The 24,977-nt window shown below is 35.6% G+C and overlaps 1 protein-coding gene across 1 annotated transcript in view; it reads right to left on the reverse strand.

Moving 5' to 3' along the window:
• ABCD2 (ATP binding cassette subfamily D member 2) overlaps positions 1 to 24,977 on the reverse strand; it is an 87,917-nt gene that overhangs the window by 21,766 nt on the left and 41,174 nt on the right. Inside the window, exons 7-8 of the mRNA XM_036866363.1 lie at positions 12,430 to 12,575; positions 2,329 to 2,413 (exon numbers count right to left, since the gene is read on the reverse strand). Coding sequence (XP_036722258.1) covers positions 2,329 to 2,413; positions 12,430 to 12,575 — 231 coding nt within the window. The remainder of the gene's footprint in view (positions 1 to 2,328; positions 2,414 to 12,429; positions 12,576 to 24,977) is intronic.

Here is a 24,977-nt window from a genome sequence, read left to right on the forward strand (position 1 = left end):
TCATTATTACAAATACCATGTTATTACACAATATTTTTTCATTAATAAAATCCAGGTATAACACAAAAATAATACATATTTGTATGATTTAATTTATATGAAATTGTAGAACAGGAGAAGTAATTTATCAGGATAGAAATCAGAACAGAAATTGTCTATGGCGAGATTTGACTGGAAAGGGGCATGAGAGACTTTCTATGGTGATGGAAACATTCTTTATGTTAATTGGGATATTGGTTACATAATGTATATACATTTGTCAAAAGTCATAGAATTGTATACTTAAATACATTTATGTATGTGGTACATAAATTTATAATAATAATAACACTAATGATAATACTAATAAATAAACCCTGGCTAGCTATTACATAATAGTACACATAATAGCATACAAAATAAAAAGAGGGATATAGGGAATTCCCTGGCAGTCCAGTGGTTAGGACTCTGTGCTTTCACTGCCACGGGCCTGGATTTGATCCTTGGTCAGGGAACTAAGATCCTTCAAGCCGTGTGGTGTGGCCAAAAAAAAAGAAGAGGGATATATAAACTGCAATATACTTTATGAAAGTAGTTACATTAAAAAATAACAACCAACTTTTGTATACCAAAATAGAGAAAAAAATTATACCAAAATTTTATGTTACAGGTAGTGAGACAACAGATTTTTTCTTATTTTTACTTATCTAATTTTCTACTTTTATAATATAAACATATAATTATATGTAATAAAGTTGTTTAAATTATTTTTTTAATGATAAATATTTTGTGTTATATTCTCACCAAAAAGGCTGAACCTAAATATAATCAAGCTTTTAGCTCTAATTTCCAGTTTACAAGACAAATAGGAGACTGAGGAAAGAGGTAAAGGGATCTCATGAGGAAGCAATCAGATCAATCTAGAAAGGACAACATTCTTACAGGACAACTGACCCAGTTTCTTTAACAAGTCAATGGCATAAAAGATGGGGGAAGGGGACAGAGGCAGGGAGAAGAAGAGACTCTTTAAATTAAAAAATAATTAAGAGATATATAACAACAAAATTCAGTATATAAAATTTGTTTGGATCTTGGTTTGAACAAACCAAGCATAAAAAGATATTTTTGAGACAATCAGGGAAAATGAATATGAACCAGGTATTACATGATTTTAAATGATTATTATCAAATTTTTAGTTATGATTATGATATATTATGTAAGAAAATATCCTAATATTTCAGAGATTGATGCCAAAGTATTTAATGAAAAAATTCCAGGATTTTGGATTTGCTTTAAAATGCTTCATAAATAAAAAATAGATAAATCAAGTGCTGTATTAAATCAGTGTGATAAGAATATGGGGTTCATCTTACAATTTTCTCTCTTAGATGAACTTTTAATGGTTTTTCCATAATAAAAGATTTTTAAAAAATTGGTAGCCAACTTGTTGCTAAGTGTTTAATGAGGCTTACTTGATAATTTTTTTGTGTGTGGTCTTTATCAGCTTTTAAAAGTTCCCTATGAAGGTATTATTGCTTCCACTGCAGCTTCTTCAAGAGTATGGCATATGCCCCAGCTTATGGTCTGTTCAGGCATTCATGCACATAACTCTTGGGCTTTTTTGCCCAAGATATAAGTATTAAAAGTGAGTAACAACTCAGGTTCTCATTGCCAGAGGCTTAACGTAAAAAAAAAGGGAATTTATTTTTCACAGAAGAATAGGACAAAAAAGAGAAACAAATCAGAATAGCTTTAATATTTCTTTCCAATGTCTTATGTTTGGTACCTTGAATTCAAAAGGCTATGAAGCTGGTTGCAAATAGAAAAGTTTTATCAAGAGAAATTTTTTCCTGCATCTCTTTATTTCTGACTCCATTAAGACTTAGGCTGGCTGGTTCCTTTTTCCATTGGATATGCCTCTGATTTTCAAGGAGGAGAGCACTACTAAGTTTTATAGGCTACTGAGTGGTTAGAAAGTTAATTTAGTTTGAATTTAATAATTTAATTGAGAAGTATTACTGAATGTCTACCTCCTGTGTTCACAACAGTATAACAGTGGTTATGTATTCTTCACATTTTAAAATTAGTAATAATCCTACTTTCAAACTTAGGACATATAAAAATTTAATTTTGTCATCTAACATTACTCAACATAAAAAAAATTTTAAAAATACTTGGAGATTTCTGTCACATTAAAAAAATAACTTAGGAAATTAAAAAACTGTAAATTCTAAGCACTAGTTTTTCAGAAAAATATTTTCAGGCTAAAGATGAGGGCACGTAATCCTAGCCAAACATTTTTTGGTTACAACAATGGAATAGTCATTACTTGAGTATAATATACTTACCTATGATAAAACATGCGAGCCATGCCCATTCTTTGCTTTTCCCCTCCTGACAGGACATCTTTCCAGTCCATAACAGCATCCCATCCTTTAAAATATATATAAGTATATATTTTATAAGGCATCTTTTAACTAAAGAGAGCATATTTTACAGTTTTTATCCAGACAAGTGATTCCTAGCAAGTTTAAGTTATTAACACAAAGAACCTGATATTTCTCAGAAATGCTTGGATAAGCTAGAGAGCCTTATTTTTAAGCATTTTATTTTAGATTTGATATTTTTTACCAGTAATAATTACTTACATTGACAAAATGTCTTCTAAGAATTCCAAATACTGACACTCTGAAAATGTGTTTGTTTCTGAATATCTCCAAAGAGTTGATAGACTTAATTTGGAGAGTGGTGGGAGAAAAGATCAACAGATTTGCATAGGCTTATTGCAAAGTCTACAAAGGGTATGACAGGAGCTAACTTAAATGGTTTCCATCTGCCTGGCACTTTATATGAGTTTTCTCATTATATATTTCACAACCTTATTAGGTAGCTATTATTAGTTTTATTTTATAGGTCCATAAGCTGAAATTCATGGAGAAATTGATATATCAAATTTTACACAGCTATATATTAGAGTTAGGATTTATATGCAGGTCTATTTATATGCAGGACTTTCTGTTGGCTATTTATTCAAAACGCAAGCCTTCTATTTTTTAAAAAAATAGGTTAGGTCAATACATACTGATATAGAAACGTACCTAGAATATTTTTTACATGGAAAACCAAATTGCAGAATTTTGTGTGTGTTTGTATACAGTTGACCCTTGAACAACACAGACTGAACTGTGAAATACTTAAACATGTATTTTTTTCAGTAGTAAATACTACAGTACTATACAATTTGCAGTTGGTTTAATCCGCAAATGCAGAACGGCAGATATGGAGGAACCTTGGTTAGAGACAGCCTACTATAAGTTATATGCAGATTTTTGATTGCAGATTTTTCGATTGCCTGCTAAAACTTTTGAGCTTAGTGGAACAAAGGACATGATTTATTTAAATATGTAAAATTAAAGTTTCCTTTGACTCAAATACTTTTCTCTTTTGCCTTCTCAGTTGGCAGGGGGAAAATTTTTTAAGCCCAGAACACTTCTCTACTGTATAGCAATCTGAATCTATTTTTCAAATCCTCACTTATGTTTCATAAATGCTATACAATTAAGTCATAGAGAAAATTTTCTTTCTACAATTTTCACTAGAAGCAAGAACACATATACATATATAAATTATGATTGCATTTCTGTAAATAAATACACAACCTCTCTGGGAACAGAATTATGAGACTTTTACTTTCTAAGCTATACATTTTTATAATATTTGAAAATTTTATTATTTTAAAATTATTTTTATGGCTTTTCTTAATTTTGTAATAAGAAAAAAACGTTACTTAGAAACAAAACCATGCGGCCTATTAGGAAGACAGCCATATCAAGTATTTTTCTGAAGTGGGAATATCATAAAATGGAGCAGACCAGGCAAAGCCTGATTTTCAAAGAGGAAAATGACTGTCAAAATTTCACATACACACCACACACACACACACGACATTTCCAAATCCCAAAGTATTCAAGGCTTAATTTTTCCATTTGGAAAAAAATCCAGGCTCTTTGCTTTCTTTATTCTTCCTCAGCTGAATTTTCATCTTTATTAAAATTTCTAAATAAACTTGGTCAAAGGGAAAGGAAATAAGAAGTAGAGTTTCATTGTTTCTTGTGCCCTGGATTGAAAATAAGATTTTCCCTGTTTCCCAATGATACTCCCCAGTAGGGACCAGTGTTCATTCTTGGGCAAACTTCCAGGAATTTTCTATCTATTTAAAAACATAATTTTATATTAGGAAAAAATCTCTAAATGCCATGTGGTTCAAAGTTCTTGCTTCTAGTGAAAACTGTTGAAATAAAATTTTCTCTATGACTTAACTTTATAGCATTTATGAAACATAAGTGAGGATTTGACAAATAGGTTCAGGTTGCTACACAGTGGAGAAAAATTCTGGGCTTAAAAAAATTTCCCCCCTCAACTGAGAATGCACAAGACAAAAGTATTTGGGTCAAAGGAAGCTTTAATATTATGTATTTAAATAAATCATGTCCTTTGTCCCACTAAACCCAAAAGTATTAGTAGGCAATATTTCATGATCAGAGAACATATAAATCAAAACTCTGAGTCATAATATCATCTCTGATGTTGAAATAGTGAGAATAAATTAGCTAAGAAGTGAACAGTTTTCCTGCTTCCTAAAGATGAACAAACTGCTTTAGTTCACGTCTATTCATTAACACTTCTACTCCTTTCTATTTTGTAATCTCTTTGATGGAATAAAACATAGTTTTAAAATCCATCTTTTACTAAAGCCAAGAATATCCCTAAGCAAAGTATTAGCTAATCTTACTAGAACTTCAGCAGGCTTCTTCCAGAGTAAGTGATGTCCTTGCAAATTTAAATGCTTTCCTGCTTTGCTTTAAAACACGTTTCATGTTTTAAGGACTAGGCAAGTAAAGTGGGTTTCCTTAGCATTTTTTTTTTATGTGTAAGGATATAGCAAGTCTTATTAGCATCTAAGAAGCTAAGATAGCATAGAGCAGTGGCATAGCCTAATATAGAATATTGACTTTCAAGTCCCATCTGTGTTTGAATCCCTGTCCCACGACTTGCTGAGGGCCCTGGGGAAACTACTAAACTTCTGAATTTCATCTGTAAAAGGGAGTTGGTAAAACCCACATCATCAGGCAGTCACAAATATTAAACAGGATGACACTGTAAATTGCTTAATATGTTATATTCTGCAGAGTAAGTACTCAATAAACCATAACAATTACTATTACATTATTAAGGAAAATTCTGAAAAACAGTTCCAGAATTTCTTTTGACTTCTAAAAGGATAGAATATCTCATGTTTATTATAAATTTCTATTCAGATTGTTCGATTTCAAACTTACCCAAAATTAACAGGCAGCTATTATTCAGCTACAGTGTTTTAAAACTGGGGAAAAGTTCACCATATGAAACAAAAAGAAAACCTGCTTTCCATATTTATAGCACTTATGAATTATGATATTATAAACACAATAAAATAAATAGAATAATGCCTCTTTTGCCTAACTCATTTGCTTATTGTAAGGATCAATAAAATAATACATGTGAACTTTCTATATAAAATATCAAGTACCATCACACAAAGACAAAATATCATGGTATCAATATCAACTAGTTCTATTACCTTTAGCAACTGATTCTTGCACATTTACTATGTGCCACTGTTTTAAATACTTTACATACAGTCTAACTTAATCTTCACAGAATCTTTATAAGGTAGATATTTATCCCCACTTTACAGGTGAAGATACAGAGAACAGAGCTATTTAAGATTTTTTTTTTCAACATCTTTATTAGAGTATAATTGCTTTACAATGTGTTAGTTTCTGCTGTTTAAGAAAGTGAATCAGCTATACGTATACATATATCTCCATATCTCCTCCTTCTTGTGTCTCCCTCCCAGCCTCCCTATCCCACCCCTCTAGATGGACACAAAGCAGTGAGCTGATCTCACTGGGCTATGTGGCTACTTCTCACTAGCTATCTATTTTACATCTGTTAGTGTATATATGTCCATACCACTCTCTAACTTCATCCCAGCTTACCCTTCCCCCTCCCCGTGTCCTCAAGTCCATTCTCTACGTCTGCGTCTTTATTCCTGTCTGGCCCCTAGGTACTTCAGAACCAATTTATATATGTGTTAGCATATGGTATTTGTTTTTCTCTTTCTGACTTACTTCACTATGTATGACAGTTTGTAGGTCTATCCACCTCACTACAAATAACTCAATTTCGTTTCTTTTTATGGCTGAGTAATATTCCATTGTATATATGTGTCACATCTTCTTTATCCATTCATCTGTTGATGGACAATTAGGTTGCTTCCATGTCCTGGCTATCATAAATAGTGATGCTATGAACGTTGTGGTACATGACTCTTTCTGAATTATGGTTTTCTCAGGGTATATGCCCAGTAGTGGGGTTGCTGGGTCATATGGTAGCTCTATTTTTAGTTTTTTAAGGAACCTACATACTGTTCTCCATAGTGGCTGTATCAAGTTACATTCCCACCAACAGTGCAAGAGGGTTCCCTTTTCTCCACACCCTCTCCAGCATTTACTGTTTATAGATTTTTTGATGATTGCCATTCTGACGAGTGTGAGGTGATATCTTATTGGAGTTTTGATTTGCATTTATCTAATGATTAGTGATGTTGAGCATCTATTCATGTGTTTGTTGGCAAACTGTATGTCTTCTTTAGAGAAATGTCTATTTGGGTATTCTGCCCATTTTTGGATTGGGTTGTTTATTTTTGATATTGACTGCATGAGCTGCTTGTATATTTTGGAGATTAATCCTTTGTCAGTTGCTTCATTTGCAAATATTTTCTCCCATTCTGAGGGTTGTCTTTTCGTCATGTTTATGGTTTCCTTTGCTGTGCAAAAGCTTTTAAGTTTCATTAGGTCCCATTTATTTATTTTTGTTTTTATTTCCATTTCTCTAGGAGGTGGGTCAAAAAAATCTTGCTGTGATTTATGTCATAGAGAGTTCTGCCTATGTTTACCTCTAAGAGTTTCATAGTGTCGGGTCTTACATTTAGGTCTTTAATCCATTTTGAGTTTATTTTTGTGTATGGTGTTAGGGAGTGTTCTAATTTCATTCTTTTACATGTAACTGTCCAGTATTCCCAGCACCACTTATTGAAGAGGCTGTCTTTTCTCCATTGGATATTCTTGCCTCCTTTATCAAAGATAAGGTGACCATATGAGTGTGGGTTTATCTCTGGGCTTTCTATCCTGTTCCATTAATCTATATTTCTATTTTTCTGCCAGCACCATACTGTCTTGATTATTGTAGATTTGTAGTATAGTCTAAAATCAGGGAGCCTGATTCCCCCAGCTCCATTTTTCTTTCTCATGATTGCTTTGGCTATTTGGGGTCCTTTGTGTTTCCATAAAATTGTGAATTTTTTTGTTCTAGTTCTGTAAAAAATGCCATTGGTAATTTGATAGGGACTGCATTGAATCTGTAGATTGCTTTGGGTAGTATAGTCATTTTCACAATGTTGATTCTTCCAAACCAAGAACATGGTGTATCTCTCCACCTGTTTGTATCATCTTTAATTTCTTTCCTCAGTGTCTTATAGTTTTTTGCATACAGGTCTTTTGTCTCCTTAGGTAGGTTTATTCCTAGGTATTTTATTCTATTTGTTGCAGTGGTAAATGGGAGTGTTTCCTTAATTTCTCTTTCAGATTTTTCATCATTAGTATATAGGAATGCAAGAGATTTCTGTGCATTAATTTTGTATCCTGCTACTTTACCAAATTCATTGATAAGTCCTAGTGGTTTTCTGGTAGCATCTTTAGGATTCTCTATGTATAGTATCATGTCATCTGCAAACAGTGACAGTTTTACTTCTTCTTTTCCGATTTGGATTCCTTTTATTTCTTTTTCTTCTCTGATTGCTGTGGCTAAAACTTCTAAAACTATTCTGAATAATAGTGGTGAGAGTGGGCAACCTTGTCTTGTTCCTGATCTTAGTGCAAATGGTTTCAGTTTTTCACCATTGGGAATGATGTTTGCTGTGGGTTTGTCATATATGTACTTTATTATGTTGATGTAAATTCCCTCTATGTCTACTTTTTGGAGGGTTTTTATCATAAATGGGTGTTGAATTTTGTCAAAAGCTTTTTTTTCATCTATTGAGATAATCATATAGTTTTTCTCCTTCAATTTGTTAATATGGTGTATCACGTTGATTGATTTGCATATATTGAAGAATCCTTGCATTCCTGGAATAAACCCCACTTGATCATGGTGTATGATCCTTTTAATGTGCTGTTGGATTCTGTTTGCTAGTATCTTGCTGAGAATTTGCATCTATGTTCATCAGTGATATTGGCCTGTAGTTTTCTTTTTTTGTGACATGTTTGTCTGGTTTTGGTATCAGGGTGATGGTGGCCTCATAGAATGAGTTGGAAGTGTTCCTCCCTCTGCTATATCTTAGAAAAGTTTAAGGATCGGTGTTAGCTCTTTTGTAAGTGTTTGATAGAATTCACCTGTGAAGCCATCTGGTCCTGGACTTTTGTTTGTTGGAAGATTTTTTTTTAAATTTAATTTTATTTATTTTTTTATATAGCAGGTTCTTATCATTTATCTATTTTATACATATTAATGTATGTATGTCAATCCCAATCTCCCAATTCACACACCATCCCCACCCACCACTTTCTCCCTGTGGTGTCCATATGTGTTGGAAGATATTTAATCAAAATTTCAATTTCATTGCTTGTGATTGGTCTGTTTATATTTTGTATTTCTTTTTGGTTCAGTCTTGGAAGGTTGTGCTTTTCTAAGAATTTGTCCATTTCTTCCAGGTTGTCCATTTTATTGGCATATAGTTGCTTGTAGTAATCTCTCATGATCCATTGTATTTCTGCAGTGTCAGTTGTTACTTCTCTTTTTTCATTTCCAATTCTGTTAATTTGAGTCTTATCCCTCTTTTTCTTGATGAGTCTGGCTAATGGTTTATCAGTTTTGTTTATCTTCTCCAAGAACCAGCTTTTAGTTTTATTGATCTTTGATACTGTTTCTTTCATTTCTTTCTCAGTTATTTCTGATCTGATGTGTATGATTTCTTTCCTCCTGCTAACTTGGGGGTTTTTTGTTCTTCTTTCTCTAATTGCTTTAGGTGTAAGGTTAGGTTGTATATTTGAGATGTTTCTTGTTTCTTGAGGTAGGATTGTATTGCTATAAACTTCCCTCTTAGAACTGCTTTTGCTGCAGCCCATAGCTTTTGGGCCATCGTGTATTCATTGTCATTTGTTTCTAGGTATTTTTTGATTTCCTCTTTGATTTCTTCAGTGACCTCTTGGTTATTTAGTAGTGCATTGTTTAGCCTCCATATGTTTGTATTTTTGACAGTTTTTTTCCTGTAATTGATGTCTAGTCTCATAGTGTTGTGGTCAGAAAAATATTTGCTATGATTTCAATTTTCTTAAATTTACCAAGGCTTGATTTGTGACCCAAGATATGATGTATCCTGGAGAATGTTCCATGAGCACTTGAGAAGAAAGTGTATTCTGTTGTTTTGGATGGAATGTCCTATAAATATCAATTAAGTCCATCTTGTTTAATGTGTCATTTAAAGCTTATGTTTCCTTATTTATTTTCATTTTGGATGATCTGTCCATAGGTGAAAGTGGGGTATCAAAGTCCCCTACTATTATTGTGTTACTGTCAATTTCCCCTTTTATAGCTGTTAGCATTTGCCTTATATATTGAGGTACTCCTATGTTGGGTGCATTAATATTTACAATCGTTATATTCTTCTTGGATTGATCCCTTGATCATTATGAGGTGTCCTTCTTTCTCTCTTGTCTTTATTTTAAAGTCTTTTTTGTCTGTTACGAGAATTGCTACTCCAGCTTTCTTTTGGTTTCCATTTGCATGGGATATCTCTTTCCGTCCCCTCAGTTTCAGTCTGTATGTGTCCCTAGGTCTCAAGTGGGTCTCTTGTACACAGCATATATACGGGTTTTGTTTTTGTTTCCATTCAACCAGTCTATGTCTTTTGGTTGGAGCATTTAATCCATTTACATTTAAGGTAGTTATCGATATGTATGTTCCTGTTACCATTTTCTTAATTGTTTTGGGTTTGTTATTGTAGGTCTTTTCCTTCTCTTGTGTTTCCTGCCTAGAGAATTTCCTTTAGCATTTGTTGTATAGCTGGTTTGGTGGTGCTGAATTCTCTTAGCTTTTGCTTGCCTGTAAAGCTTTTAATTCCTCCGTTGAATCTGAATGAGATCCATGCTGGGTAAAGTAATCTTGGTTGTAGGTTTTTCCCTTTCATCACTTTAAATATGTCATGCCACTTCCTTCTGGCTTGTAGAGCTTCTGCTGAAAGATCAGCTGTTAACCTTATGGGGATTCCCTTGTATGTTATTTGTTGCTTTTCCCTTGCTGCTTTTAATATTTTTTCTTTGTATTTAATTTTTGATAGTTTGATTAATATGTGTCTTGGTGTGTTTCTCCTTGGATTTATCCTGTGTGGGACTCTCTGCACTTCCTGGACTTGATTGACAATTTCCTTTCCCATATTAGGGAAGTTTTCAACTATAATCTCTTCAAATGTTTTCTGTCTCTTTTTCTCTTCTTCTTCTGGGACACATATAATTTGAATGTTGGTGCATTTAATGTTGTCCCAGAGGTCTCTGAGACTGTCCTTAATTCTTTTCATTCTTTTGTCTTTATTCTGCTCTGCAGTAGTTATTTACACTATTTTATATTCCAAGTCACTTATCCATTCTTCTGCCTCAGTTATTCTGCTATTGATTCCTTCTAGAGAACTTTAAATTTCATTTATTGTGTTGTTTGCCATTGTTTGTTCGCTCTTTAGTTCTTCTAGGTCTTTGTTAAACGTTTCTTGTATTTTCTCCATTCTATTTCCAAGATTTTGGATCATCTTTACTATCATTACTCTGAATTCTTTTTTAGGTAGACTCCCTTTTTCCTCTTCATTTGTTTGTTCTGGTGGGTTTTTTACCTTGCTCCTTCATCTGCTGCATATTTCTCTGTCTTCTCATTTTGCTTAACTTACTGTGTTTGTGGTCTCCTTTTCACAGGCTGCAGGTTCATAGTTCCCATTGTTTTTTGTTGTCTGCCCCCAGTGGGTAAGGTTGGTTCAGTGGGTTGTGTAGGCTTCCTGGTGGAGGGGACTAGGCCTGTGTTCTGGTGATGAGGCTGCATCTTGTCTTTCTGGTGGGCAGGACTGCGTCCAGTGGTGTGCTTTGGGGTGCCTGTGAACTTATGATTTTAGGCAGCCTCTCTGCTAATGGGTGGGGTGGTGTTCCTGTCTTGCTAGTTATTTGGCATGCGGTGTCCAGCACTGGAGCTTTCTGGTCCTTGAGTAGAGCTGGGTCTTAGCGTTTATATAGAGATTTCTGGGAGTGCTTTCACTGACTGATATTAAGTGGGGCCGGGAGGTCTCTGGTGGTCCAATGTCCTGAACTCGGCTCTCCCACCTCAGAGGCTCAGGCGTGACACCCAACTGGTGCACTGAGACCCTGTCAGCCACACGGCCAGGTATGTGGGGAGTTTCTTGCCTTTCGGGAAGTCTGAGGTCTTCTGCCAGCATTCAGTAGGTGTTCTGTAGGAGGTGTTCCACATGTAGATGTATTTTTGATGTATTTGTGGGGAAGAAGGTGACCTCCACGTCTTACTCCTCTGCCATCTTGAAGGTCCCCCAGCTATTTAAGACTTGATTCCAGAACTCTGACTTTGAAGCTTACATTCCTAATTACTGTACTACCCTGCTTCTTTTGATAATGTTAATGGGCTAAAAAATAAAACATAAAAACCCATGCAAAATTTAACCTAGAATTCTAGCTTGCTATTTCATTAGTTTTTCTAGGCTATCAAATTATATTTTTATCAAGTTATTTGAAAGTAATTTTGTTTTTTTGAAAGTAATTCTCTTTTGAGCTAATATGTATAACTGTTTTTCCTACTTTTTCAAAAGTATGTTTTATGTTGAAATACTACAGTACAGAAGTTTCTATATTTTATCTAATTCTCTATTTGTTGCTTTAGAGAAAAAAATGTATTGGTAAGACTGTGGGTCTGAAAATAAATAAGTTCTGTGATACCTACTTCTCAAATTATTACATTTAATGTAAGCTGAGAGCTTGACAGGAGAATATTTCTGTCATGAACTTTACATACATTTAGATTGACTATGGCCTCAGGGACACATGTACATTAAAATATGACCAAAAATAAAAAAACTGTTTTCAAATGCTAGCAGCAGATTTAGTAAAAAGCTTAGTGTGCTGCATGAAATATAACATAAGCAGAAAAGAGCATGTTAATAATGGAAAAGCAACAAAAGCTGTAAACGTCATCTTTACTTGCGTGCTTATGTTCCAACAACAGCATACATTCAAATTAAACCCAAGTTTATTTGTTAAAAATTAATTTAAATACATGAAAAAAACACAAATTATAGACTTTACCTCCTTCTCTTTGAACTATATGGTAGAGGTGAACATTATGTAGGATACAATCTAGATCGTGGTCTGTATAGCCTTTATCATGCATGTCATCCACTGAATCTGGATAAATGACTTGATCCCGAAGACTTCCAAGAGACATGTATGGCCTGTAAAACACCAAGAACACAAGAATCTTAGTACAAAATCAGTTTTGTTTACTCAGTGTGACATCCTGGTGGTCTGAAAACTCCAGAGCAGACTTTAAATATCATATTCCTAGGATTATATTTATTACCTGGTGATGAGTATTTCTCAGGCGTGGCAGGATAAAACGCTGTTATATTCATGTAAAAACATATAGAGACATAGCCACAAGAAAAGTTCCTATAAGAAACACTTGGATGTTTTCAGCACAGAAATACATACTTGTTCTGTTGTATTTTATAATTGTTGCTTCTGTATTTCATCTAAAACTATTTGGGTTAAACATAAAATTTGAGGTTTTGACCCAGCAATGTGAACAAACAAAACTTAAAAAATATCATTCACAATAAGAGAAATGCAAGTTAAAACTATACTGAGTTTCTTACTTAGCACATTGGTAGAAGTTTAAAAGCTTGACAACTCACTCAATTGGCAAGTCTATGGAGACACAAGGTACTTTCATACAATGTGAAAATGCAAAATGGTACAACCCTTTGGAGAGGATTCCACAAACCAATATATCATCTGGTCTTTGACCCACTTCTAGGAATTTATTTTAAAGATATACTTCCAAAAATACACCACCATCAACAAAAAAATGTGTAAAGTTATCCATTACAGCATTCTTTGTAACTGCAAAATATTGAGAACCTAAATGCGCATACAAAGGAGACTGACTGAATAAACTATAGAACCCGCACTGTGCAGCTATAAAACAGGATGTGGAAGATCTCTATGAATTGATATAGAGTGATTTACATAATATATTGTTAAGTTGAAAAGCAAAGTGCAAAGTACATATATAGCTGGGTTTCTCAACAGTGGTATTATGGAGATATTAAATCAGATAATTCTTTGTCACTGAGGTATATCCTGTGTATTACAGGATGTTTAGCAGAACACTTGATCTCTATGCTCCAGATACTACTAGCATCCACTGCAGCAGTGACAAAAAAAAAAAAAGTCTCCAAATATTATTTTGTCCCTTTAGGGGACAAAACCATCCCCATTTGATAGAACCACTAATATGTAGTATACCACTTCTATGTAAAGTGAAAGCAAAATAAGAAAATATACATCTGTCTGCTTATATTTACAAAAGGAAACAGTAAACCAGAAACTAATGAAATCAGTTACCTATAGGAGATGGGAGGAACAAGGCAGAATAGATAAGAGAGGGAAAGACCTCTTTAAGAATACTTTCTATATAGTTTTTACTCTTATAATCATGTTAAAGTGTTATTATTTTTTTAAAAATTTAACCAGTAAAACGAAGGAAGAAACCCTAAAATTGAATACAAACAGAAACAAATTAACTGAAAAGTATATCAAATGAATAACATAACCACATAAAACAGGGAGGAGGGACTGATCCAAGTAACTTTCAAATTTGGTTACATAATTTCAGTTGAAAACCAAAAGAACCACAAAGAAACCTTAAAACTAATTGTTCATGTTTCTTGTTGCTATAGGTGTAGCAATTCTGAAACTATGTTGTAGGATTGACCAAGTAAGTAAACATTTTAATAACGTTAGGAGGTAAGGTTCTCACTGTGGAAGAAGGAAGATACAAATATGAAATGTGGGAAGGGGAGAAAAATATACTGTAATGTTTAATTTGAATTAGAGTATCAGCATGAATTCATAATTTTTTGAACAAAAATCTATTTCCTTGTTCTGTGTACATTTGCTGCATCCTGATACTATCCTTTGAGAAGGTCACAACAGCACTTAGGAAGTATAGAGGGTTGAATTGTGGACCTCAAAGATATGTCCAAGTCCTAACCCCTATTATTTGTGAATGTGACCTTATTTAGAAAAAAAAAAAAAAGGTGTTTGCAGATGTAATTAAGTTAAGGATCTTGAGATAAGATTATCCTGGATTAACCAGATGGGTCTTAAATCCAATAAATACCTTTAAAGAAGAGGAAAAACACAGGGAGGAAAGTCATGTGAAGACAGAGGCAGAGATTGGAGTTATGCTGTCACAAGCCAAGGAACGCCGGGCACCACTGGAAGCTGGAAGAGGTAAGAAAAAATTCTCCCCTTGAGCTTCCAGAAGGAGGGTGACCCTGCCAACACCTTGATTTTGGATTCCTGGTCTCTAGATCTGTGAGAAAATAAATTTCTGTTGTTTCAGACCAGCAAGTTTTTGGTTTCAGTAGATCTCGGAAACTAATGCAGGTAGTATTATTGCAAAAAAATGCGTAAACTGTATTGTATCATTAGAAAGCTATCAGATAAACCCAAATTGTGGGACTTTATGAACATACAACAACAACAGTCCTGCACTCATTACAAATATCAATATCATAAAAAACAAAGAAAGGCTAAGGAATTCTTTCACATTAAAAGAAACTAGAGCAACATGGCAACTAAAATACAATGTATGATGATGGACTGAGAAAAACAAGTTATTATAAAGAATAGTATTATGACAATTGGAAAAATTTGAATGTGGAAAGTTGTTGGAGGAGGTAATCAAGAGGACTTCACTGCCAGTTGACCTGTGAGCTGGACCCAGGCAATCTGACGCTCCAACCCCCTTCCCTGACCTTGGAATGTATGCTCAACCCACAGTTCCCACAGCTGCCAACTATTTTCAAGGACACAGACTTGAGGGAGCAATGTGGTGTTGAGACCATATGGATGGTATACATGAGGGAACCCCATTAAAGCCTCTATATAAACTTTTAAGATTCTGGTGGATAGAAGTGGAGAGGCTCATCTTGAGGCTGCCCACGACAAGCCTCAAATGTAAATTCCCTTGCTTATTAAACCTGCCATCCACCAATCTGGAGTGGTCTGCCTCTTTCTTCTGTCTCTTCTTGCCCTCTGTGTACAAGGGCCGGTTTGAGAACCAACAAAAGTATGTTCAGATAATATTATATCAATGTTAATTTTCATGAATTTGATCATCATACTATGTCTATGTTAGAGACTATTCTTGCTCTTTGAAAATACTGTTCCTCATTGAGTAACATGGGTTTGAACTGCATGGGTCCACTTATACATGGGGTTTTTTTAATAGGAAATATTACAGTACTTCACAGTCTGTGGTTGGTTGAATTTGCAGATGTGGAACCATAGAAATAAAGGGCCAACTATAAATTATACATGATTTTCAACTGTGCTGGGGTCAGTGCCTCTAACCTCTGCATTGCCCAAGGGTCAACTGTACACCCTAAAGAAGTTAGGGGTGAAGATTTATTTACAGCAACTTACTTAAAAAAAAAAAGGTGTGTGTGTGTAGAGAGAGAGACAATTAAAGGTTTTAAATACAAACTGTGTTTGTAGATTAATTCTCTATCTATTTTCCCATAACATGCAAATGATTTAGTTGAAGGATAGATAGCACAAAAATTTATTTTATAACAGATTTAACTAACATTTGAAAATCAAAATATTTATATTTCAATTATACATATATGCATTCATGTAATAAGGTTTGCAATGGAGTCTTTGCAAACATAAGGAATCTCTAGTCATATTTTTAAAATTGAGATATAATTCACATTATAAAATTCACCCTTTTAAAGTGTAAAATTCAATGATTTTCAGTATATTTACAAGCTCATGTAAATATCACCAGTATCTAATTCCAGAACATTTTCTTCACCCCCAAAAGAAACTCCATACCTAAGAGCAGGCACTCCTAGTTCTTCCCTCCTCCCAAGCCCTGGCAATCACTAATCTACTTTCTGTATCTGTGGATTTGCCTATTCTGGAAATTTCACATATTTTCATATGTATGGAATCACACAATATGTGGTCTTCTTTCTGTCAGCATAATATCTTCAGGTTCACCTATGTTGTAGCATGTAGCAGTATTTCATTCCTTTTAATATCTGAATTAAATTCCATTGTATGGATACACCATATTTTGTTAATCTGGATATTTCAGTTGTTTCCACTATTTGGTTATTATGAATAGTGGGCATACACCTAGTAGTGGGGCATATGGTAACTCTGTTTAACTTTTTGAGGAACTGACCAATTGTTTTCCCAAGTGGCTGCACCATTTCTAGGCACTTTTCTTCTACCATGTTCCGTATGTCTTCTCCTGCTCTCTGATTTCCTTCCCTCTCCAGTCTAACCATATATTTTTTAAAAACAGAATTAGGACACAAAGTTATTTGTTTATTTCCATCATTTTAAGCATTTATATAATGTGGTATTATCTTAAATTAATATCTGGTAATAATAACAGTAGCATAAAATAGATACTGACCATCAGGACCAGTGAACAATTTTTTAGTCGGTATTCTGAGACTACTAAGAAGAAATACAAGGAAATATTGGGAGTCAGTACTTTAGCTAACTTACAAAGTGATGCCAGTTCCAACTTAATGTAAATCAGAAGTTTAGATATCCTTAGCATAAACCCCAAATATAATTCAATCCACAGAACAGCCATGACACAATACATAACTGAGACTGCAATAATTAAAATACATCTGAACGTTCATTTCAATGGTGTTTCTACAGGATTCCATCATAAGACTTGATTAACTGGAAATATTTGATGAAATTATATTTTATATCTACATTTTGGGGAAGACAGTATAGAGTCATGGTTGTGATAATGGGCTTTGGAGAGATGGTTCTGGACTGGAATCCCAATCTCACCATTTACTAGCAATGTGACCCAAATTCTGAGCTATAGTTACGTCATTTGTAAAGTAACTCACTTTATTGCATTTGTTATGAGGATTAAATGAAGCAGTAGGTTTTCATAAAGCAATGTAGAGCACTTAGTACAGTACTACAGGCACATAGTAGGCATTCAATAAACCATTATGGAGACAAAAAAGTTCATTTTAACTTAGGTTTACGTTATCTACCTATGTGAAAGGGCAATATCTTAAAAAAGAGCATAAGTTTGTTTTCTATGACTGTGTGTCTGTTTGTGTTTTGTAAATAAGTTCATTTGGAAACAAACTTATGGTTACCAAAGGGGGAAGGGGAAAGTGAGGGATAAATTAGGAGTTTGGGATTAGCAGATACAAGCTACTATATATAAAATAGATAAACAGTAAGGTCCTACCGTACAGTACAGGGAACTATATTCAACATCTTGTAATAACCTATACGGGAAAAGAATGTGCCACACACCTACAGTCAGTTTATCTTCGATGAAGGAGGCAAGAATATACAATGGGAAAAGGACAGTCTTTCAGCAAGTCGTACTGGGAAAGTTGGAGAGCCACATGTAAATAAATGAAGTTAGGACACATCCTCTCACTGTACACAAAAATAAACTCAAAATGGTTTAAAGACTTAAACATAAGACATGACACCATAAAACTCCTAAAACAGAACATAGGCAAAACATTCTCTGATATAAATTGTACCAATGTTTTCTTAGGTCAGTCTCCCAAGGCAATAAAAATTAAAACAAAAATAAACAAATGGGACCTAATCAAACTTACAAGCTTTTGCATAGCAAAGGAAACAATAAACAAAACGAAAAGACAACAAACAGAATGGCAGAAAATATTTGCAAATGATGTGACTGACAAAGGCTTAATTTCCAAAATATACAAACAGTTCATTGAACTCAAATACAAAACCAAACAAACCCTATCCAAAAATGGCCAGAAGACGTAAATAGACATTTCTCCAAAGAAGACATACAGATGGCCAATAGGCACATGAAAAGATGCTCAAAGTCACTAATTATTAGAGAAATGCAAATCAAAACTACAATGGGGTACCCCCTCACACCAATCAGAATGGCCATCGTTAAAAAGTCTACAAATAACAAGTGCTGAAGAGGATGTGGAGAAAAGGGAACCCTCCTACACGGTTGGTGAGAATGTAATTTGGTGCAGCCACTGTGGAAAACAGTATGGAGGTTCCTTAAAAAACTAAAAATAGAATTACCATATGACCCAGCAATCCCACTACTGGGCACATACCCAGAGAAAACCATAATTCAAAAAGACACATGCACCCCAATATTCATTGCAGCACTGTTTACAATAGCCAGGTCATGGAAGCAACCTAAGTGTCCATCATCAGATGAATGGATAAAGAAGATGTGGTACATATATACAATGGAATATTACTCAGCCATAAAAAGGAACGAAATTGGGTCATTTGTAGAGACGTGGATGGATCTAGAGACTGTCATACAGAGTGAAGTAAATCAGAAAGAGAAAAACAAATATCATATATTAATGCATATATGTGGAATCTAGAAAAATGCTACAGATGAACCGGTTTGCAGGGCAGAAATAGAGACAGATGTGGAGGACAAACGTATGGACACCAACAGGGGAAAGTGGCGCAGGGGGGCGTGGTGGTGGTGGTGGTGTGATGAACTGGGAGATTGAGATTGACATATATAAATTAATATGTATAAAATGGATAACTAATAAGAAACTGCTGTATAAAAAAATAAAATAAAATTCAAAAAATCAAAAAAAAAAAAGATACATGAACCCCTATGTTCATAGCAGCACTATTCACAATAGCCAAGACTTGGAAACACCCTAAATGTCCATTGACAGATGAATGGATAAAGATGTGGTGTATTTATTCCATGGAATACTACTCAGTCATAAAAAAATAATGAAATAATGCCATTTGCAGCAACATGGATGCAACTAGAGATTATCATACTAAGTGAAGTAAGTCAGAAAGAGAAAGACAAATACCATATGATGTCACTTATATGTGGAATCTAAAATATGACACAAATGAACCCCTCTATGAAATGGAAACAGACTCACAGACATAGATAACAGACTGGTGGTTGCCAAGGGGGAGGGGTTTAGGGGAGGGATGGAGTGGGAGGTTGGGATTAGCAGATGTAAGCTTTTACATATAGAATGGATAAACAACAAGGTCCTACTGTATAGCACAGAGAACTATATTCAATATCTTATGAAAAACCATAATGGGAAAGAATATAAAAAGAATGTATAGATATGTATGAATGTGTGTGTGTGTGTGTGTATGTGTGTGTATATGTATATATACATATATATATCTGAATCACTTTGCTGTACAGCAGTAATTAACATTGTAAATCAACTATAGGTCAATTAAAAAAAGAATATGAAAAAGAATATATATGTAACTGAATCACTTTGCTATACACCAGAAATTAACATAACATTGTAGCTCAACTATACTTCAATTTAAAAAGAAAAAGAAAAAAGCAGATACAAAAGAATTTCTATTTAGCCAGCTAAAAGACATGTGGTTTTATTCCCATAGTAAATTTTTATTATTCTCAACATGATTAATAAATAATAAATACATAATTACCTAGATTTTAGAGAGTATATTCTGTTAAACACTTAAGTATCTCGTTTACCCAGAAATATTTCATTTAGTAACTGGAGCACCACTTAGTTCACTGTAGCAATTTATGGGACCTCAAAGGTATCAATATGCATTAGGCTGCCAAATGTTTTCTTTGTAAAAGGAATTTGAAGAAGCAAAACTTTGTAACTTCTAATTGGGAGATTGGGATTGACACATATACACTATTGATACTATGTATAAAATATACAACTAATGAGAACATACTGTATAGCACAGGGAACTCTATTTAATCCACTGTGATGACCTAAATGGGAAGGGAATCCAAAAAAGAGGGGATATGTGTATATGTATAGCTGATTCATTTTGCTGTACAGTAGAAACTAACACAACACTGTAAAGCAACTATACTCCAATAAAAATTAATTAAAAAAACTTTGTAACTTCGGGACTTCCCTGGTGGTGCAGTGGTTTAGAATCCGCCTGCCAATGAAGGGGACAGGGGTTCCAGCCCTGGTCCGGGAAGATCCCACATGCCGCGGAGCAACTAAGCCCATGTGCCACAACTACTGAGCCTGTGCTCTAGAGCCCGCGAGTCACAACTACTGAAGCCCGCGTGACACAACTACTGAAGCCTGTGCACCTAGAGCCCGTGCTCCGCAACAAGAGAAGCCACCACACCGAGAAGCCTGTGTACCGCAACAAAGAGTAGCCCCACTTGCCACAACTAGAGAAAGCCCACACACGGCAGTGAAGACCCAATGCGGCCAAAAATAAATAAATAAGTAACTAAGTAAGTAAGTAAGTAAATAAATAAACAAATAAAATTTATTTTAAAAACTTTGTAACTTCTTTAAAAGATTCATTTAATATTATTTATGCCTTCTTTATGACTTCTGAAATCTGTCAATTCTCTTTGATGAACAGATATGAAAATTTATCTCATAAAAACTCTTAATTATAATTTTGTTTTGCAATGCTTAATTTCTTATTGTGTTTATAAGCCTAATAATAAGTTGAATATGCTTTCTCAAAATTAAAAAAAAGTAAAAACAGAACTTAAAAGCTTTTAAGACACTCTGGGCTTCCCTGGTGGCGCAGTGGTTGAGAATCTGCCTGCCAATGCAGGGGACACGGGTTCGAGCCCTGGTCTGGGAAGATCCCACATGCCGCAGAGCAACTAGGCCCGTGAGCCACAATTACTGAGCCTGCGCGTCTGGAGCCTGTGCTCCGCAACAAGAGAGGCCGCGATAATGGGGGGCCTGCACACTGCGATGAAGAGTGGCCCCCACTTGCCGCAACTAGAGAAAGCCCTCGCACAGAAACGAAGACCCAACACAGCCATAAGTAAATAAATAAATAAATAAAAATTTTTTAAAAAATGTTAAAAAAAAAAAGAAGACACTCTTAGCTACTAAGTTTTAAAAAATTCAATCAGGATGAGATTTAAATTAAATGTCTACATAATTTGTTATTTGATTTACTGTTACTCAAAATGATTTAATAGAATATGAAAATTGCTATTTTGAAAATTTATGTGAAGGGAATATTGATGAAATTATACACAAATATTTCATAAAAGTATATATTCATTAAGGACCCAAAAAATATTGCTTTATTAAAGTTCCATTTTTTTCTCAATTGTTTTATGATCATGTGAAATGGTAAAAATAACACATTCTATATGTGTTTATTAAGGTACATAGCAACTAAGGATACTCTAATAATAGATTTTATTAATATAATTATTTAAAAATACTACTATAAAGTTACAACTGAATTCTCTGGAAAGGCTATATCAAGGAAATTTGGGTTGATGTTGAATCTATTTGAAAGCACAAAAAAATGGAGGACCCTATATCCAATGTTTATACTATTAGTTTGCATGTGATCCTTTTTCCTGCTCATAGGCCTGGAATTTAACATTTTAAGTTAGCTCAAGTTTCTCTAGTGCTACCACAGTCATACATAATTGATAAGCACTTAAAGTACTCTTTACTAAACTTTCCTTTCTAGATATATAGGCCTATTCAGATTATCTTCTAAATAATTCAGGTAGATCAATTACCATGTCACTTGCTCTGGCCCATGATCATGTCACTTGCTCTGGCCCATTCTTTTGTTGTTTGTAGTCCAAACAACAAAAGAAATAGATTGCTTACAATTAGTAGATATCAAAAAGAAACACTATCTAGTTTAAATTTACTTTCTCTAAGTAAAATCCAGAATTACCTCTATTTGTTGTGGAAAAGATATTGGAATAAAGCTATAGGTATCATACTATAATTTAGATTATCATTATTTAAGCAATTATCAAAATTTCCTTTTTAATCTGAAATTAGTTTGAATGCATCTATATTTAAAACTGTTAATTATAATAGTAAAATTAAAGTAAAATTATTAGAGATCAAATCCACTCCCAGGGATTATGGCTTTTTACAGTTATATTACAATGTCTCAGGGTACTTCTATAATTTGTATTATACTGCCTACTTTTCTATATTAAATATCTGACAATATATGATTCTTGGCAAAATGTATTGACATTTATTAGGGTTTATACTATTCTCTATTTTTCTCTTTAATAGAGACAAAGTAGGAAGAAGAAAGCATTGAGAAATGTTAGCCCTATACTTGAAGTCTGTGGAATGATCACCCAAAATGCTAAATATTTCATAGTCATCTAGAATTTAATTGTGAACAATATTGATAAAAATTTTATAGCAATACTCATGTATTTAAGGCATGAGATGTGTTAGGTTTAAGAATAAGGTACAGGAGAGTAGGGGCAAGATGGCGGAAGAGTAAGACGTGGAGATCACCTTCCTTCCCACAGATACAGTAGAAATACATCTACACGTGGAACTGCTCCTACAGAACACCCACTGAACACTGGCAGAAGACGTCAGACCTCCCAAAAGGCAAGAAAATCCCCATGTACTTGGGTAGGGCAAAAGAAAAAAGAAATAACAGAGACAAAAGAATAGGGACGGGACATGCACCAGTGGGAGGGAGCTGTGAAGGAGGAAAGGTTTCCACACACTAGGAAGCCACTTCGTGGGCAGAGACTGCGGGTGGCAGAGGGGGGGAAGCTTCGGAGCCACGGAGGAGAGCGCAGCCACAGGGGTGCGGAGGGCAAAGCGAAGAGATTCCCGCGCGGAGGATCAGTGCTGAGTAGCACTCGCCAGCCCAAGAGGCTTGTCTGCTCAGCCGCCGGGGCGGGCGGGGGCTGGGAGCTGAGGCTCGGGCTTCGGTGCTAGCCAGGAGAGAGTCCGGGAAAAGTCTGCAGCCGCTGAAGAGGCAAGAGACTTTTTCTTGCCTCTTTGTTTTGCGGTGCACAAGGAGAGGGGATTCAGAGCGCCGCCTTAACGAACTCCAGAGACGGGCGTAAGCCACGGCTATCAGCACGGACCCCAGAGGCGGGCGCGAGCCGCGGCTATCAGCGCAGATCCCACAGCAACAGGGGCGCAGAAGGAAAAATGGAGAGATTCCCGCACAGAGGCTTGGCGCCGAGCAGCACTCACCAGCCCGAGAGGCTTGTCTGCTCACCCGTCAGGGTGGGCGGGGGCTGGGAGCCGAGGCTCCGGCTTTCGTCGGATCTCAGGGAGAGGACTGGGGCTGGCGGCATGAACACAGCCTGAAGGGGTTAGCACACCATAGCTAGCCGGGACGGAGCCCGAGAAAAAGTCTGCTGCCGCCAAGAGGCAAGAGACTTTTTCTTGCCTCTTTGTTTCACGGCGCGCAAGGAGAGGGGATTCTGAGCACCGCCTAAACGAACTCCAGAGATGGGCATGAGCCGCGGCTAACAGTGCGGACCCCAGAGACAGGCGCGAGCCACGGTTATCAGCACGTACCCCAGAGACGGGCAGGAGACACTAAGGCTGCTGCTGCCGCCACCAAGAAGCCTGTGTGCGAGCACAGGTCACTCTCCACACCTCCCCTCCCGGGAGCCAGTGCAGCCCGCCACTCCCAGGGTCCCGTGATCCAGGGACAACTTCCCCGGGAGAACGCACGGCGCGCCTCAGGCTGCGGCAACGTCACGCCGGCCTCTGCCGCCGCAGGCTCGTCCCGCATCCGTACCCCTCACTGCCCCCGGCCTGAATGAGCCAGAGCCCCCGAAACAGCTGCTCCTTTAACCCCGTTCTGTCTGGGCGGGGAACGGATGCCCTCAGGCGACCTACATGCAGAGGCGGGTCCAAATCCAAACCTGAACCCCGGGAGCTGTATGAACAAAGAAGAGAAAGGGAAATCTCTCGCAGCAGCCTCAGAAGCAGCGGATTAAAGCTCCACAAACAACTTGATGTGCCTGCATCTGTTGAATACCAGAATAGACAACGAATCATCCCAAATTCAAGAGGTGGACTTTGGGAGCAGGATATATTAATTTTTCCCCTTTTCCTTTTTTTGTGAGTGTATATGTGTATGCTTCTGGGTGAGATTTTGTCTGTATAGCTTTGCTTTCACCATTAGTCCTAGGGTTAGGTCCATCCGTTGTTCTTGTTTGTTTGTTTGTTTTTACTTAAAAACATTTTTTTTCCTAATAAATGTTTTCTTAATAATTTTTCCTTATTTTCTATTTTTAGAAATTACAAATAATTTTTAGTAAGTTTTTAAATATTTTTTATTTTAAAAAATTAAAAAAATTTTTTTCTTAATAAATTTCTTTCTTAATAATTTTTTTATTTTTTATTATAAAAAATTAATAAATCTTTTTTTAAAAATTAAAAACAATTTTTTTCTGAATACATTTACTCTTAATAATTTTTTTTCTTATTTTTTATTACAATAGCTTTATTTTATTTTATTTTATCCTCTTCCTTCTTTCTATTTTTTTCTCCCTTATATTCTGAGCTGTGTGGATGAAAGGCTCTTGGTGCTCCAGCCAGGCATCAGGGCTGTGCCTCTGAGGTGGGAGAGCCAACTTCAGGACACTGGTCCACAAGAGACCTCCCAGCTCCACGTAATACGAAACGGCGAAAATCTCTCAGAGATCTCCATCTCAACATCAAGACCCAGCTTCACTCAACGACCAGCAAGCTACAGTGCTGGACACCACATGCCAAACAACTAGCAAGACAGGAACACAGCCC

The sequence above is a fragment of the Balaenoptera musculus genome, chromosome 10, assembly GCF_009873245.2.
Source record: "Balaenoptera musculus isolate JJ_BM4_2016_0621 chromosome 10, mBalMus1.pri.v3, whole genome shotgun sequence".
Classification (NCBI taxonomy): Eukaryota; Metazoa; Chordata; class Mammalia; order Artiodactyla; family Balaenopteridae; genus Balaenoptera; species Balaenoptera musculus.